Below are 15,208 nucleotides of genomic sequence, written 5' to 3' on the forward strand. Positions count from 1 at the left end.
GGGAAAAAAAGAGTAATGGACATTAAGATTTATGCACTTGTGGGATAGGGAAGACGACACTTTCTCACATATCCATCGATTATAACGGCGACTTGGCCGAGCAAGTTGCACACGATAGGAAATATCTCTCATACGTGTCTGGCACAAGTGTGACTACGGTATATCCTACGCGATGTCTCTGTGTATAATACGAGTGGGTGGTTTGTTCGTTCATTATTTTTTTATTCTTCTCTTTTTTTTTTCTTGTCCCTCGCATATTGAAGCATCAACCAATGTACGCGATGTTTGTAGGCATCATAATTGCGAAAGACGTGCAATTTGAATTTTCGGTTATTGAACTGCGACTAAAAAAGAGACGCGAATTCTTAATGAAATTTATTTATACCGAATCATGATGACGAGGATGATGTGACTCTCTCTTCCGATTGTTGAAAAAATCCTCGTAGTCGTCAGAGTCCTCGTCATCCCCGATGAATTGCCTGGGTATTTTATCTGAATCATCTCGCGCCAATCGATGATCGAATGTCTTCTCATCTCGGGTGACAGGACTCCTGGAGCTCGCCCTAATTCGGATCACAGTCGTTCCATTTCTCTCGATTGTGGAGAAATCACCGTTTCGATTTGCCCTACGATTGTCACTAAATCCCTTGCTGGACTCAGGTTCTGGTGACTGGTCGTCCGAATAGCATGACAATTCTCTATCAATCCACGACAAATCGCGGGAATCGCGGGAATCGCGGTGTGATTTATTCCTGTTTTTATTTCTGATAAAATCATCGTAGGGATCTTTCGTGGAAAAGACACGTGAATTTATCATATAATTATTACTGGCCTCGTGATCAACGAGTGTTGTAGGTGGTGTTAGCGGTCTCGAGTGTCGATTGAGCATCTTAACATCACATTTGCCCCTCACATATTCACTGTCGCGTTCACACGATTCATTTCTCGTGTGATGATCTCTGTTAGCACCTCGGTATGATGAATTATCAGCGGTATCTCTGTCGTAGAAAGACTCTCGCTTGGTTGGTGATGATGGTGGTGATTGAAAATGCTTGTCATCAGCATCAGCACTCCTGTAATGATACTCGAATGAGCTCTTTCTGCTCCTCTCATCATCCACCGAATTCTTCCGGCTTTTTCTGACTAGATCACTGTCCTTAAGCGTTCCTTTAGGTACTCTCTCGTACATGGAAAACTGCACCTCAAAATCAGAATCCTTTCGGCAATCATTTGTCATACATCTGCCATTGAGATCTTTCAATGTATTCTCGACTTCACGATCCGGTGAATCCTCAGTGTATCTCGATGATCTTTGGGAATGGGGATCCTCTCTGTGTCCTTTACCAGCCAAACCCAAGAACATACTCTCATTTTCTGTACCAGACGACCTTCTGCTCTTGAAATTACCATTTATCCTCTCATCCTTCAGCAAAAAGGGATTCTCCTGCTTTGAATGCCTCCGATTCATCGACTCACTCTCAATGATACCTTTGTACTCGGAATTCTCAATCTTGCTGGTAAATCTTTTGACTCCACTTGTTTTTCTTTCCCTCTTTTCATTCGGTCTCTCGCCAAATGGCTGATATCTCGCTAAATCATTGCAATCCTCCATCCCTGACAAATCATCCGCACAATTGACCTGTTTTCCTGAACCGTTGCTTGCACTTGACTTACCGTTCATCAGTCTCGCACCAATGACTCTGTCATTGTCATCTGTCATTGAGCCACTGCCTTTAGACTGTCTCCGGGTCGTGTCGTTTCTCTCAACATCATCAGACCCCCAAGAGCCAAATTCATGATTAACTTTTATTACATTGCCGTGTGATTTACCATTCCTCTGGATCTTGGACCAACTCTCGTCCTCGTGGTGATGATAAATCGCCGATTGCACATCCGACTCGTCTTTTGTCCAGTTATTCCAGAAACGTGACGTCATTATACCAAATAATATAGTCCTGCACTTGTTAATTGATGTGGTCCACAAGTTTGGTGAGTGTTTGGTGAATTAAATATAAAATGCACTGATTCGCGACGCGGTGTTTGGTGGTCGATGCCGAATCACCGAATCCCTCTCGGTTGGCGGACACGATTGGAACAGAAATCCCCCGCGCGTTTCAACTCGACTCGGTTCGTATAAGAAAAAATAAGTGAGGAGGACGAGGTGGGCACAGGAGAGCGACCCTGAAACTCCACCGGTTGACTTTCACGTACTCGTGTGCACTCTTCGACGTGCGTTGTGGACCCCTCTCTTTCATCTCTTTCTCTATCTCTCTTGGTTTCCCCATCTCACAACCCGGCTAAAACCAATTACCCAAGTACAGTGGCCAGTGCAACCGTCCTTTTCATTTCTCCCCTCCCTCCCTCCCTCCCGCCCCCTTTTCTCCCTTTCGTCGTATTCATTTTTTACTTCTCCTCCAGATATACTTTTTCGTCATTTTCATTTTCATGCTATTCCAGCCAGTGTTCACCCTTTCTCCTTCTCCCCCTCTCTTCCATTCAATTTTATTTATCTATTTATTTATTTATTTTTTAATTTGTTTTTTTTTCTGTTTTATTTTCAGATTTTCCACGGCTAGTGCTTGACTTTCTGGGGAAATTATTTGGTGCAGCTACACGGTCATTCAAATTCATCCTCTCATCTTTTTCATCGGAAAGGCACTTCCAGAGCTCAACGAACTGACAGATATGCGGTGACGAGGCTAGTCAAGCAGGTCTACCTGGCTGAGGTAAATCCACGCGGGAAATCTTCTACCGGTGAGTGCTAACTATAAGTTGAAAATTATATCTAGCTCGGATAGATTTTACACCGCGACACTCGACGTATCCACTTTCTCTTTTATTCGTATTCTATTTTCAATTTTTTATGGCGCCGTATATTTATGCGATTAATGCCTTATCAGAGAGTCGAGATAAGCTCAGCATTTTTCCCACATTGCCGACTGGTCGATAAAGCAGGGTAATTGATATTTAATCCGCGGCGCGAACAGCAGCTTTAGAAATTTTCATGAATTTTTACGCCAGATTATCAAATCAATTTCGAAAAATAGGGATTAAAATTCAATTCAATAGGAAATCAGGGGAATAGATTATACTGCATTCTCAGGATTTTTTGTTTATCCAGGGGAAATAATTGAATCGAAATGACCGGTTCCCATGTATTTTTCGTAGAATTCAAATAGCGAATTGTACATGGGAAAGCAGAAGACGAATCAAGGTGTCAAACTGGTGATTCAGGTAGTTGAATGGAGGGATATGATGAATCGTAAAAATAGGATTTGCGTTGTATGAGAAGAGGCGTAAACTAAACAAAGCCACCCACAGTTTCCTTTTAGTGATACATGGCATTATTTTCATCCATTCAGTGGCTAAAAATCAATGCCTCTTTCTCCCTTTTCCATCGTTAGCTCTCTTGTAAGTGAAATTAACCAGTGAGACATGAAAATGAATAGTACAATGCATCGACGCGTTACACTTTCTCGAATCAGGATCAAAGGGGAGACATCTTGATGAGTAATTGTAGGTAAAAATGAATATTTTTTTTTTTGAGGGGAGACCAGACGATTGTTCTTGTGCACAGTGTGACTCAATGGAGACAAAAACTTAACTTTCATTGACCTTCATGACTGGATAGAGGCATATGTCTGGCTGACTATTCATGAGAATTGATAATGCTGTTGTAAAAGGTTTCAACCCATTTTAATTCCGTGGGGAAATGTCTGGGGTAACCTTTATCGTCTGGATATATTTTTTTTATTACGAAAATATGGAGAGTTAGGGGGGCTGGTGAAAACGGAGTAAAGGGTGCAGCCTAGATAACCTAAACCCAAGGGCGCGGTCAATTACCTGTAACACATTTAGAAGGGAAAAATCGAAAAACTACTCACTTCATCACTCAGTCATATCAATAATTTTTTTTAATTATTTCATCAATCATTTGAGGCGTGTAAAATTTATCTGCGCATCGGCAGATTGTTCGGAATTAATTGAAACAGGAAGTTGAGTAAATAATTAGATTGAAGATATGAATTCGTCATTTTTTTAATTCGGTCATTAAGAATGGCGGAAAGATGAGATTCCCGGTGTAATATAATCCAAAGAATAAGTGTCCTCTCACGAAATATCCGCTTAGTCCTCAAAAACCGGATGCCACCTCCTCCTCTTTCCTCTTGCTAATGCGAAAAAATTGCTCGTGTGAAAGCAATGGAAATTTGCACATCCTCCGCGTTTGAAACGGTTAAAACTAAATTCATTGACAACCGAAAAATTGAATTCCCGTGAATCAATGGACAAATAAACTGGGCGGGATTGGGTACCACCACGTGTCAAACACGTGCGCACGCCTCGAACATTGCAAAATAGTCAGCATTCATTCTTTATCAATCCGAGAAAAATAAGGAACTCGTTAAAATAAATGGATATAAACAAGTATGACATCACCTGTTATCGCTCGAGTCAATGCATGAAAATAATTTCTTCAATGTTGATATTGTGCGTGCAAATGACGTACAAAGAATATGATAAATCCTCTGAGAAATCATAATCTCAATGAGTCATCGATCGGCATCGCTGAGCACCACGGTCAGAACCTTCTTAAAAAACAATGCAGTTATTTTTGTCACTTACGACATTCGAATTGCATTAAATATTACACATTAAAAAAAATTCCGCGTCTATATCCAATCGATTATTAAACGAATTCCATTCCATTTCTCGGATTTGAACTCTGAAATGCCAGGGAATTTTATAATTCAACAGGAAATTTCAGTTGAATGATGCCATGATAATTCATGGAATAGATTTTTTTCAATTGAACGAGAGCGGATAGTCCTCCAATTTTTGGGCGGAAGTAATTACGTTGTAAAAAAAAATTTACGATGTAATTACACTCGAGCCACGTGCGTGACATTGTACAGTGAATATTTGTCATATTTTCTCCCCTCGCGTGTGAGCTTTGAAGCCAGTGAATTAGAATTGTACACGATTCTATCTAGCGCGTGCGAAATTGACGTTAAACTCGTGAAGGCCGTGTCACTCTCACTCTCAATCCTCAACAATCTGCCTAATAAGTCCCTAAATACTTAAGCAGTTAAAAAACAAATCGAGACCTTGATGATTTTCTCAATGATACGTACTGTTTGGTCGAAAGATTCGACGGAGGAACGTCGCACACCATTCATTTCCGGATTTGAATATTCATCAGCTCATTCCTCATTACTCATCCACCAATAATCGTTCACCATATCGTGGGAATATAAATCCGGGTTGCTAGTAACATTTCAAACAACACTATTTGTTAGCCATCAGGAAACTGAAAAAGATCATTCATTACGCGTCTTCTGGGATTTTAATTAATTGAATTTAATTAATCAAATGACACAACACAAATTCTCACGTTTAAATCGGGCGGCTCTCGGTGAAATGGGATTTTCTTCATTCACAATTGCTCTGGTATATTTTCTTCGCAGTTTATCCTCCACTTTTAATACAGTATGACGGTGTGATTCAATGAAATTCACATTGTAGCAACATATGAAACGTGCGAGCAGCACTCACCGGTATCTCTGATACCTACCGTAGTGCAAGGATTCGAATCTCTCCGCCAAGTGTCGGCTTTTCGAATGACACTTGCGCGCATGCGCACATCCATCACTATTGAAATATTTTTTTTTTCTAAAAAATGTTTATTGTGATTTGTCGCTAGGACTCGATTCATCGAATAATTCGGAGCAATTTTTTCAGCTGCTCCAGAGTCATTTTACTCTAACCATTCTTCTCATTTTTAATCTATTTTTGATTAAAATTCACCACGCTGTGATAATCTCATCTCGTGCCTCATTATCGTGTCGTAGATATTGTCGGTCGCATGTTATTTTTGAGTGGATTTTAATTCGAGTTCATCACTCCATTTGGAGCAACTCTTTATTGGCGTTTTATTATCTTTGAATTTTTTCCAAAATCATTGATTTTGTGGAGGTAATTGTGGTGCCTTGAGTTGGTGATTTTTGGAGGTTAGGTAGCACGCAGAATAATTAGATCTTTAGAGATTAACGGGTAGTTAAAAATTAATAGGCGCGCGTGAGAAGATGAATTCGAAAAAATCAACAAGTGAGAATTCTTCGTTCGAAAATGTCAAGATTAAAGTGGAACCTGGGACTTCGAATGTCACTCCAAGCTCAACAACACGTTTAACATCATTCAGATTACCCAGAGATTTAACATTGGGTGGAGTAATCAAGACTGAGAAATCGACAAAAAAAATTTATGCACCCAATCTGAATGTGCAGAGGAATAAAAAAAAGGAGTGAGTAATTTTCATCAGGCTATTTTCACGTTAAAACAGTCAACGGTAATTCCCGGATTTTTGTGGTCTCAGGGATGGATCTGCTATTAAAACGGAATCCAATCAAAGAACTGGAGGAAGAGGACGTGGACGAGGTGCCACTGATCGTGGCCGAGGTCGAGGAAAGTCTGGACCTGTTCTCATTCAAGTACAAATGATATAATTATCAATTGATATTATTTTTCTCCGAATTGGACACAAATGGTGATTTTCATCGGTTTTTTAGTCAGCTGGAGTTTTTTCGGAAGGAATGGTAGGTCCTGCACGCTCTGCCAGAAGTACTGGTGGTGGTGGAGGCTGGCGAAATAATGATAGAGATGGGAAACAAATTCTAGAAACGACCAAACTCAATTTACATGAAAACTTTGATAAAAATGAAGAGGAGAAAAAATTGAAGTTATTGTTGAGAGATGATTTCATCGATGATGGGGACGATTTTAGCTTGGAGAGTGCTCCTGTTGTGCTTCCATTGATGGAGCAAGGTTGGTTCAACAATCCCTTGGATTATAATTGAAGTCACGAACTCCATTTATTTTACTGTCTTCCAGCTAAACTTTATAAAGTAGAACCCAAGGAAACTACAAATGAGAAAGCAGTATCGGAAGAGGAGGAGGAAATTGATTGGAAACCGATAATTCTGGAAAATGGTCAGGCCGTGATGCCTAAGAAGAAGATTAAGAAGAAGCCTGCAGTATCAATTGATATAAAAGAAGAGAAGGGTAGAAGAACTGTTCCACAAATAATCAACAATCAGTCACTCGGCTATATTCTAATGGCTGTGAGTATTTGAATTAGCCAGTTGCTCTGAATTGCTTATAAATTCATCCATTCAGTTCCCAGATTGTCTTCCTGGGGTACGCAACACAGACCCAGACGTAGATCCCAGATCAAAAAATGGCAAGGATCAACCTCCTGAAGTTAATAATACATCCAACACTGAATATTGCACGTTGCAAACGCTTAAAGAAGGACGCCTAGGTAAAATACAAATTCATCAGTCTGGAAAGGCAGTACTACGTCTCGGTGAAAATAGTCTAGTGATCGATGTAGGCTCACGTCAGAGTTTTCGACAGGTAGAAAAACAAAAAAAAAAGCTCTCAATGAAATGCAATTTATTGATCAATAGTAAAATAATTAGGCATATTAACTTTTTAGGATCTTATTGCTGCTAAAGTGGATGCATCCAATAGTGAACTTGTCAATTTAGGACAAGTCACTAGTACACTTATATGCTCACCTGATTGGGAGTCAATGCTTGCCAATCTCTGAAAGATAAATAAATTAATACTATTAATATTTTTCACGATATTGATGAATTGATATAAAAGGTAGTACTTTGAAATCCATCGTATATTTATAATCATTTATTTATGACAATGGGGATTAAGATGTGATCCTAAATTTCTACAGTTTAATTGCAAAAGTTCATTGTTGCAATTTACAAATTCGAATATGGACATCGTTATTGCAGTGATTAAATATTCATTCATCATTTTACAGAAGTTCACTTGACATTATTTTTATTATGATGAAGATCACACTCAACTCTCTGGGGACCAATTATTGTTAATTCGTGTATTTATGGGTCCAGAGTTAAGTGAGTTTACCAGTAGACAACATCAAAATCATTGTTCTCTTATTTCTCGTCACTCCAAGTTTACATCGTAAAATAATCCCATACGATTTCTAGTATACGTTGTTAATTTTATTAAAAGAAAAAAAAAAGGAAAAAAACAGAATGTTCAGTCGCTTCCGTCCATACTGTGTGCCTTTTTCATTGATTTCAATGCTTTTTCACGAAGTTTTTTTTCAAGCTCTTCGGTATTACCTTCACTCGCTTCAGATTCCTCTGAATCCGCTTGCTTCTTCTTCTTGTGCTTCCTGTGCTTCTTATGCTTCTTATGTTTTTTATGTTTCTTATCCTTTTTCTTCTTCTTCTCCTCTACCTCGCTATCCTGTGGATTGATAAATTAGGGAAAAATTATTTATCAGGACTGTTCATGATTTTTTTAAATCATTAAATTACCTCTGACTCAGTTGAACTCGTCTTAGACTTTTTCTTCCTCTTTTTCTTGGCTTTCTCCTCGTCTGAGCTGTCATCGACCTTTCGTTTCTTCTTCGCGTCCTTATCAGGAACCTCCTCATCCTCAGAACTCGAGTCTCTGCGTGATTTTTTCACTTTGGGTCTGCCCTCGTCATCAGTAATCAATTCTTTCTGCATTTTTCTCGATCTCGACTTGTCAACGTCCGAGGAACTGTCACGTCGTTTCCTAGATTTCTTCGGCTCGTCATCCGAGCTAGAATCTTTTTTCAATTTTCTCGACTTGGCTTTGTCCTCCTCACTCTTATATTTTTTAGATTTCGGCTCTTCGTCATCCGAGGATGAGTCCTTCCTCGATTTTCTAGATTTCTTCAATTCTTCATCAATTTCTTTTTTAGATCTTCGCCGAGAGTCACTGAGACTGACGTCACGCTTTTTAACGTCCTTCTTATCTTTCGAGCGATCATCAATTGAGTCGATTCGTGGGGCATCTTTATTTCTTTTCAAATCTGAATGTTTCCTCTCGTCCTCGGAATCAGAGCTGCTCCCTTTATCTGAATGGTCGTCATCACTAGAATCTTTACGTGATTTTCTTGACTTCTCAGACTTCCTCTGCTTCTTTCTGACCTCCTCCTCACTGTCATCAGAGTCCGAAGAATCGTCTCGATCCTTCCTCATTTTCTTGACACTCTCCAAAGATTTCTTAAGGACTGACGCCTCCAGAGGCTTCACTCCCTTCTTCTCATCCACCAAAGGCTTCATTGCTTTCATTGATCTCTCGTCCTTTCGCAGCTGGAAAGTCTCAGCTGTCGTCCCAGTCTTGGGGGAATCCTCCTTCCCATCTTTTGGCACTAACTTTGATTTTGAGGCAGCTGCAATTATGTCCTCGGTCTTCTTGAATGGTGATGGGGTACGGGAAAGACTCTGAGAGAATCGATGCCTCGACAGTGGCAACGATGAAACAGATTTCTTCACGGGAATATCTGTCTTTTTCGCTGCCACTGTCTCAATTTTCTTGCTCTCTTTCTCCTGACGTTTTGCAGCTTCTTCCTTCAGGAGTCTCTCCTTCTCCCGTCTCTTCAGCTCCTCCGCGTGTTCACGCTCTCGTTGCTCTCTTAATTCCCTGTCACGTTGATCCCGTTGATCGTGGGATGATTTGCCTTCCGGTGATTTTCTGAAAACAATCGAAATTGTCAAGGTGGGGCGTAATTAGAAATCTCGATATCCAGGGGTCTGAATAATTTTTCAGAGTTCATGCATCTCATTGGTGTCTGTGAAAAAAAATTAATAAAAAGAAGAACAACAAGTCGAGATATCCCCAGGGAACTTACCTAATGGGCTGTTCTCCATCACTGGAGGAACTACTCTCGCTACTATCGGAGCTACTCGACTTGGACATTCCATTTTTCAATTCCTTTCGCTGAGGAATAACAGGCTCTTTGGCTTTCTCATCAGTAATGCCTCGCTTGTCCTTAAATTTGTCCCTAATGTCTTTAGACTGATCCGGCGATTTTTTAGTCTCTTTGGAACGATCGAGTGAGGATGTTGGCTCTTTAGAGCGCGACTTACGTTCCCTGTCGCGACGATTTTTCGAGTTATCACGTCGACTAGATCTATCACGTGATGATGATCTATCGTACCTGCTAAGTCTGTCACGGTTGTCCGGTGAGCGACGCCGGCTGTTACGAGGCTCTGGGGAACGACGCCGACGATCGGGTGAGCGTCGGCGACGTCCTGGGCTCGGGGATCGACGACGATATCGTGGGGGTGATCTACGAGGTGAACTTCTGTAATTAAGAGAATAGATTGTAGACACTTTTTCACGTCTTTTTCTTGTGGTTTTTTTTTTATGACTGATTTATTGTCTGAAAAAAATTTACCTTCGCCAGCTTGGGGCTCTGCGAGAGGATGGAGGTCTCATACTGCGAGTCCCACTATATCTCTCCGGACGATCCCTGTCCCTGTCTCTGTCGTGATCGCGCCTCCTGTCTCTCTCTCTGTCCAGCGATGATCGCCTGATGACAATTCGAATACCAGAAATGTAAGAATGAAAAAAAAAAATAATTAATCCTCATTTCTAATAATAATTTAACGAACCTCCGATTCCTATCGCGGGATCGATTTCGTGACCGGTCTCGTTCCTTGGACCTATCGCGATCTTTCCTCGGGGATGGACTCCTCCTCTTTCCTCCAGATTTTCTCTCACGGCTAGAGTCACTGTCACTCGCACTATCGTCCTTATTAGTTTTACGATAGGATCTCTTCGCTTGGATGCCATCCTTCTTCTTTCTAATCTCAAAATCATTCTTATCTTTTCCCCTGTCACTGTCAGAACTGCTGCTAGTACTTGCATTTCTCTTTCCATGGTCTCGACGCTTATCGGGTGACTTGGAGCGCGATTTGCTCGATCTTGAGTCACTCGAATCAGAGCGTGATTTACGTGATTTATTTCGCGCATTGCTCCTGGAGCGTGAGCGTGAGCGTGAGTGTCTCGATGGTGATTTTGATTTTGTTCTTCTGGATTTTGAACGATCCACCGATCTTGATTTTGAATGACGATTCTTTGATCTCGATCTGCGTGTCTTTGACACTGGTGAACGAGACTTTCGGCTCTTCGATACGGGAGATTTTGATCTCGATTTCTTAGACTTCACTGGTGACTTTGAGCCACTTCTTGGTGCGCTCTTTTCATTTTCCGGGGAGGGAGAACGATTTGTCTTCTTTTTACCGTCCGCTATGCTCATCAGTTTCGCTTGTAGTCGAGAAATCGCTACAGCTGCTTCTCTATTAATTACAGTATATTAATTACAGTATATTAATTACAGAATATTAATTACAGAAGTAAAAAGTCGTTGTAATTTAAGGGAGACTGAAACGTACGGTTTAGTTTTCATAGGCATCATGGGGATAACGTTTTCCAAATGAGGCGATCCATCTTTTTCGCTTTTCATATCGGGCATCTCCTTGCCATTATCTTTCGTTGATGGTTTGCTGGGTGATTTAGATGTGTGTTTGCGATTGGAACGATCTCTGTCGCGATGACGATCCCTGGAACGACTCCTCTTACTCCTAATTTAGACATTCAAGAGAGGCATTAATGGTTGAGTTCTTATTTCGCGGGATAGTGACGAATTTAGTCGATCAATAATTAAAGTTGATGGTTATTGTACCTATCTCTGTCACGATCTCGACTCCTCTCTCGTTTTCTTTCTTTAGAGCCACCCCGGTCCTTCTCCTCTTTCTTCACTTTATCAGCATCATCTTTCTCCTTTTCCTTCTCCTTTTCCTTCTCGGCAATTGATGCCTGAAGTTTTTCTTGCTCCTCCTGCGGCGTGACATAATGAATGATTTCAAATTTAATTAAAAATAATCCAAGAGCGAATTTCGAAATGAAGGTGAGAAAAGTCACCATAACCCACCAATCGTTTTTTAATCTGATCTTTCTTCTGTTGTAAAAATGCCTCAGGAATTCCTGTGACACTTTCCTGTGCAGAGACCAGTAGGTCCCACAATTCTCCCATGAAGGACCTAGCATTTTTTCCATTGAGAAAACCCGTGAGGTTGATCTGCATTTTCCGAGGATCGGGATGCTGTAGGGCAGAAAAAATGCCCAATTAAGTGATCCATCCAAATAATCACCAGACACTCCCTTATATCATATCCAATAAACAAATTTTAAAGACGTTTCTCTCTATGAAATTCCTCAATCAACTGCTTTTCCCCCTCGAAAGTAGATTTCCTACACATCTTATAATCTACCTTACCGCCATCATCCGAATACTCGACTCAACGAGGCACTCGCTGCTACAATAAAAAAAACATATGACAATAAATACGTGGGCGAGAAGATAATTGATATTGTAAACTCTCCATTACGATGAGACGCCTGAAAATCTCGATAAAAAAAAAGTAAAATAAAGGTATTACATTTTTCCATGAAAAAAAAAAATTAAAGCTGTAATAGATGTGTTATAAAATGCGAATTATTGATTTTCCAATGTTTTTACGCGTTTTAAGTCACCAACCTGCCACATTGACAAGTGAGCAACAGAGTTATGTGAACACACATTGCTCGACGAATACCTCCGTGAATGCCAGATTAGTTGATACCGGACTGGTGGAACTGATAAGTGGATCAATGACACGAGCAGGATCCTCCCCTGGATTAATGAGAAGATATTGATGCCCGTGGTGCCGTCAGAATGGTGAATGCTGAATGCTGCTCGATGTGACTGCTATGACCACAATATTTGTGGACGATGAGCTATGGTGACTGGCATTTTGTCAAATGCCAACTCAAGGATCGGCTGGTAATTTGTGACGAGTGACTGGTGGGCTCGATGATTCTGAGGATTCATGCTGGAGTGGCCTCAACGTTTGAGGCTTGATGAAGACACTGATGGTGATTATGGTGATTAACGAGAAGTGGACAAGTTGCGGGATGATTGGCGTGGCAATTTTGAAGTGGGGGAGAAGAAGAGGAAGAGTCCATCGTCAAATGTCGGGATTAACCTGCGGTACGGCCTGGTGAATCACTAAATTCCCGGGGCTGTTGGGATGATGGTGGACGCATCCTTATTTTTCACATCCATTCGGACATTATTGGGTTGATACGCCCATCAGCAACGGTCTCTACTTATACTAACGGAGAATTCAAAGATCATGTGGTAAGATATATTCTAATTCCATTTTTTATATTATGGATCTTAATATTTCAATTCAAATTTTATTCACGTTACTTTGCTTTTTTTCTTTCTTTCTTCACGTTAAACAAGAGAATCAAAAGATAAGATTGCACGCGGCGCTGTTGAGGAATAATCATTATAATCACTTTAGCGTGAGGTGTGAAACGAAAAATAATCAAGTGGAAAAACGGTAAAACGGGTAAAATCGATTTTGAGTGTCTGTTTGTTTTTTATGAATATCTCGTAATCTGGGGGAGATATTTAAAGATTTGTTATAACTCTTTTTGCGGAGCTAATTGGCAGCTATAAAATGGTTATTACAAAAAAATTTGCCATCTCTCGCGGATTTGGAGATATTTGTCGAAAACACAGCAATTCGCTACTGATATCTTTCGTTCCAGGTGAACAAAATGCTTACGTGCGTTTTTTTACTACGACCATTTGATCGCAGCCGTATAATACATTTATGCTGAAATAATCATTTAGATTGGTATTTTTTTTTCTTTCTATTTCTTTACCCTAAAGATGAGGGGAAAAAGCCTGGTGAGAGTCTGTCTATCTGGCTTGGAGTGATGAATTAATGTTGATTTTTTTAAATATCCCAGTAATAACTATTTTTCAACTATGAATTTAAAGTTCTCACCTTCTCCTCCAGCTGGTTATACACAAACTCGACGACAACGTCGTCCTCAATTCCCAGGATCTGGGTGATTTTTGTTGTTATCCAAGGCTTAATAACGTCCAGCTTCACTTTGCTCATATCGACCTGCAGGGAATTATTCAGTACATCAGTACGAAGTTGATAATAACGAAAAATCATTGAAATATTTTTCATACTTTCTGAGTCAAAGAGTCTCCGAATTTCATCTGTTTTAGGAGTTTCTTCTCTTTATCACTGAAACGCGTGTCCTGCGAGGCGGTTGTCCCCTGAGAATGTAAGAAAAAAAATCTCTCCAATAGCTGATAATCGAGACACCGGGATCACTGATTCTTCGTAGATATGGCAGTGAAAAAAATGTCGTATAAATTTTTTTCATATTAATTTCTCTTACCGTGTACATCATTTTTCAGGGTAGATTGATTCCAGAGGTAACGCTCTGAAACGTGCAACTGTGTTGATTAATCGGACAAATCGGAGTGATATTGTCAGATTGAATAAATCATACGCCACGTAAGGCTCCGTTGACAATTGATTTTTCTCTGTCACGTGATTGTTTTACCGTTATAAAGAAGTTGAATTGGTAATGAGTGGAGCAGTGCTCTTTTTTTCTATTCTAAAATCGGAGAAAGACGCGCACACGACGGATCAATTCACCAACATGGCGCCGGTGTTGAAGAACGTTTACCAAAAAGGATTGACGAAAGTGGAGGCTCAGTTCGAGGGGTTTGAATGACCCCACTGGCATTGTAGTACCGCATCCCAAGAGAGAGAGGGCGCCACACGCAATGGGGGTCTCTGCTCCTCAGCCGACTACTGAGGGAGTTACCGAGTCGGTTGACACCCCACCACTGAGCGCGCCCCCCTCTTTCTCTTGGGGGGAGGTACTGCAATGCCGGTGGGGTCACTCAAACCCCCACTGAGCGGCTCAGTTGGGCGGAGTTCAAACTCCAAGGGAAAGGGGGGGCCGCACCTAATGGTGGGGTGTCTGCCCGTCAGCCGACTCGGTAACTGCCTCAGTAGCCGTCCGCCTCTCAGAGGGACCAGTCGATAGTGTGAATGGTATTTTCTGCGTTACGAAATTGGTTTTGTTTTGTATTATAAAATTTCGAATTTTTTTACATTTCCATCAATACCTCCTACATTTTCATGCTCGCCTGATACATTTTCGAAAATTTTGAATTTTTCAATTTCAGTGAATACCTCATCAATTGTCATGCGCTCCTCATTCTTTTTCGAAAATTTCGAATTGTTAAATTTCAGTGAATACCTACTCGATTGTTATGTTCTCCTGATACTTTTTTAAAAATTTCGAATTTTTAAATTTCAGCGAATACCTACTCGATTGTTATGTTCTTCTGATAATTTCTTGAAAAATTCGAAATTTTGAAATTTCAGTGAATACCTACTCGATTGTCATGTTCTCCTGATACTTTTTTAAAAATTTCGAATTTTTAAATTTCAGCGAATACCTGCTCGATTGT

At 40.5% G+C, this 15,208-nt stretch overlaps 3 protein-coding genes across 7 annotated transcripts in view; 1 reads left to right on the forward strand and 2 right to left on the reverse strand.

Annotated features, from left to right (window-relative positions):
* Positions 1-5,562, reverse strand: part of Lmpt (Limpet) — a 29,708-nt gene extending 24,146 nt beyond the window's left edge. The window contains exons 1-2 of one of the 3 annotated variants that reach the window (XM_011314153.1): positions 5,393-5,562; positions 5,133-5,265 (exon numbers count right to left, since the gene is read on the reverse strand). In XM_011314153.1, coding sequence (XP_011312455.1) covers positions 5,133-5,177 — 45 coding nt within the window. In that variant the 5' untranslated portion in view covers positions 5,178-5,265; positions 5,393-5,562. Of the gene's footprint in view, positions 1-385; positions 2,045-5,132; positions 5,309-5,392 lie in introns of those variants that run through there. The other 2 variants (XM_011314152.1, XM_011314148.1) reach the window with 2 other exon arrangements.
* A 94-nt stretch (positions 5,563-5,656) lies between these two features.
* On the forward strand, positions 5,657-7,609 carry RpIIIC53 (RNA polymerase III subunit C53). The gene is made up of 6 exons (XM_011314160.1): positions 5,657-6,301; positions 6,374-6,488; positions 6,567-6,822; positions 6,889-7,118; positions 7,174-7,413; positions 7,496-7,609. The coding sequence occupies exons 1-6, from the start codon at positions 6,084-6,086 to the stop codon at positions 7,607-7,609; spliced, it is 1,173 nt and encodes a 390-aa protein (XP_011312462.1). The 5' UTR covers positions 5,657-6,083.
* An 82-nt stretch (positions 7,610-7,691) lies between these two features.
* On the reverse strand, positions 7,692-14,418 carry LOC105272188 (serine/arginine repetitive matrix protein 1). 3 transcript variants are annotated; one of them, XM_011314147.1, is made up of 11 exons: positions 14,119-14,418; positions 13,904-13,993; positions 13,710-13,832; positions 11,801-11,971; positions 11,552-11,706; positions 11,262-11,450; positions 10,479-11,165; positions 10,262-10,396; positions 10,022-10,168; positions 8,367-9,555; positions 7,692-8,295 (listed from the first exon to the last, which is right to left on the reverse strand). In XM_011314147.1, exons 1-11 carry the CDS (start codon positions 14,128-14,130, stop codon positions 8,083-8,085), a joined length of 3,111 nt encoding a protein of 1,036 aa, XP_011312449.1. In that variant the 5' UTR covers positions 14,131-14,418; the 3' UTR covers positions 7,692-8,082. The 3 variants fall into 3 exon arrangements, with proteins under 3 accessions (XP_011312449.1, XP_011312447.1, XP_011312448.1); XM_011314145.1 differs by having other exon boundaries at positions 9,713-10,168; XM_011314146.1 differs by lacking the exons at positions 13,710-13,832; positions 13,904-13,993; positions 14,119-14,418 and adding an exon at positions 12,407-13,018 and having other exon boundaries at positions 9,713-10,168.
* Between the last annotated feature and the right edge of the window lie 790 nt (positions 14,419-15,208).

Source organism: Fopius arisanus, unplaced genomic scaffold (assembly GCF_000806365.1).
Source record: "Fopius arisanus strain USDA-PBARC FA_bdor unplaced genomic scaffold, ASM80636v1 scaffold00148, whole genome shotgun sequence".
Lineage (NCBI taxonomy): Eukaryota > Metazoa > Arthropoda > Insecta > Hymenoptera > Braconidae > Fopius > Fopius arisanus.

Coding starts and splice junctions, on each gene's coding strand:
- RpIIIC53 (XM_011314160.1), top strand. CDS start 6,084: ATGAATTCGAAAAAATCAACAAGTGAGAATTCTTCGTTCGAAAATGTC. Junction 6,302..6,373: donor CAGAGGAATAAAAAAAAGGA/GTGAGTAATTTT, acceptor TTGTGGTCTCAG/GGATGGATCTGCTATTAAAA. Junction 6,823..6,888: donor GCTTCCATTGATGGAGCAAG/GTTGGTTCAACA, acceptor ACTGTCTTCCAG/CTAAACTTTATAAAGTAGAA.
- LOC105272188 (XM_011314145.1), bottom strand. Junction 11,972..13,709: donor ATAACCAGCTGGAGGAGAAG/GTGAGAACTTTA, acceptor TCTGCCCTACAG/CATCCCGATCCTCGGAAAAT. Junction 11,707..11,800: donor ATCAGATTAAAAAACGATTG/GTGGGTTATGGT, acceptor GTCACGCCGCAG/GAGGAGCAAGAAAAACTTCA.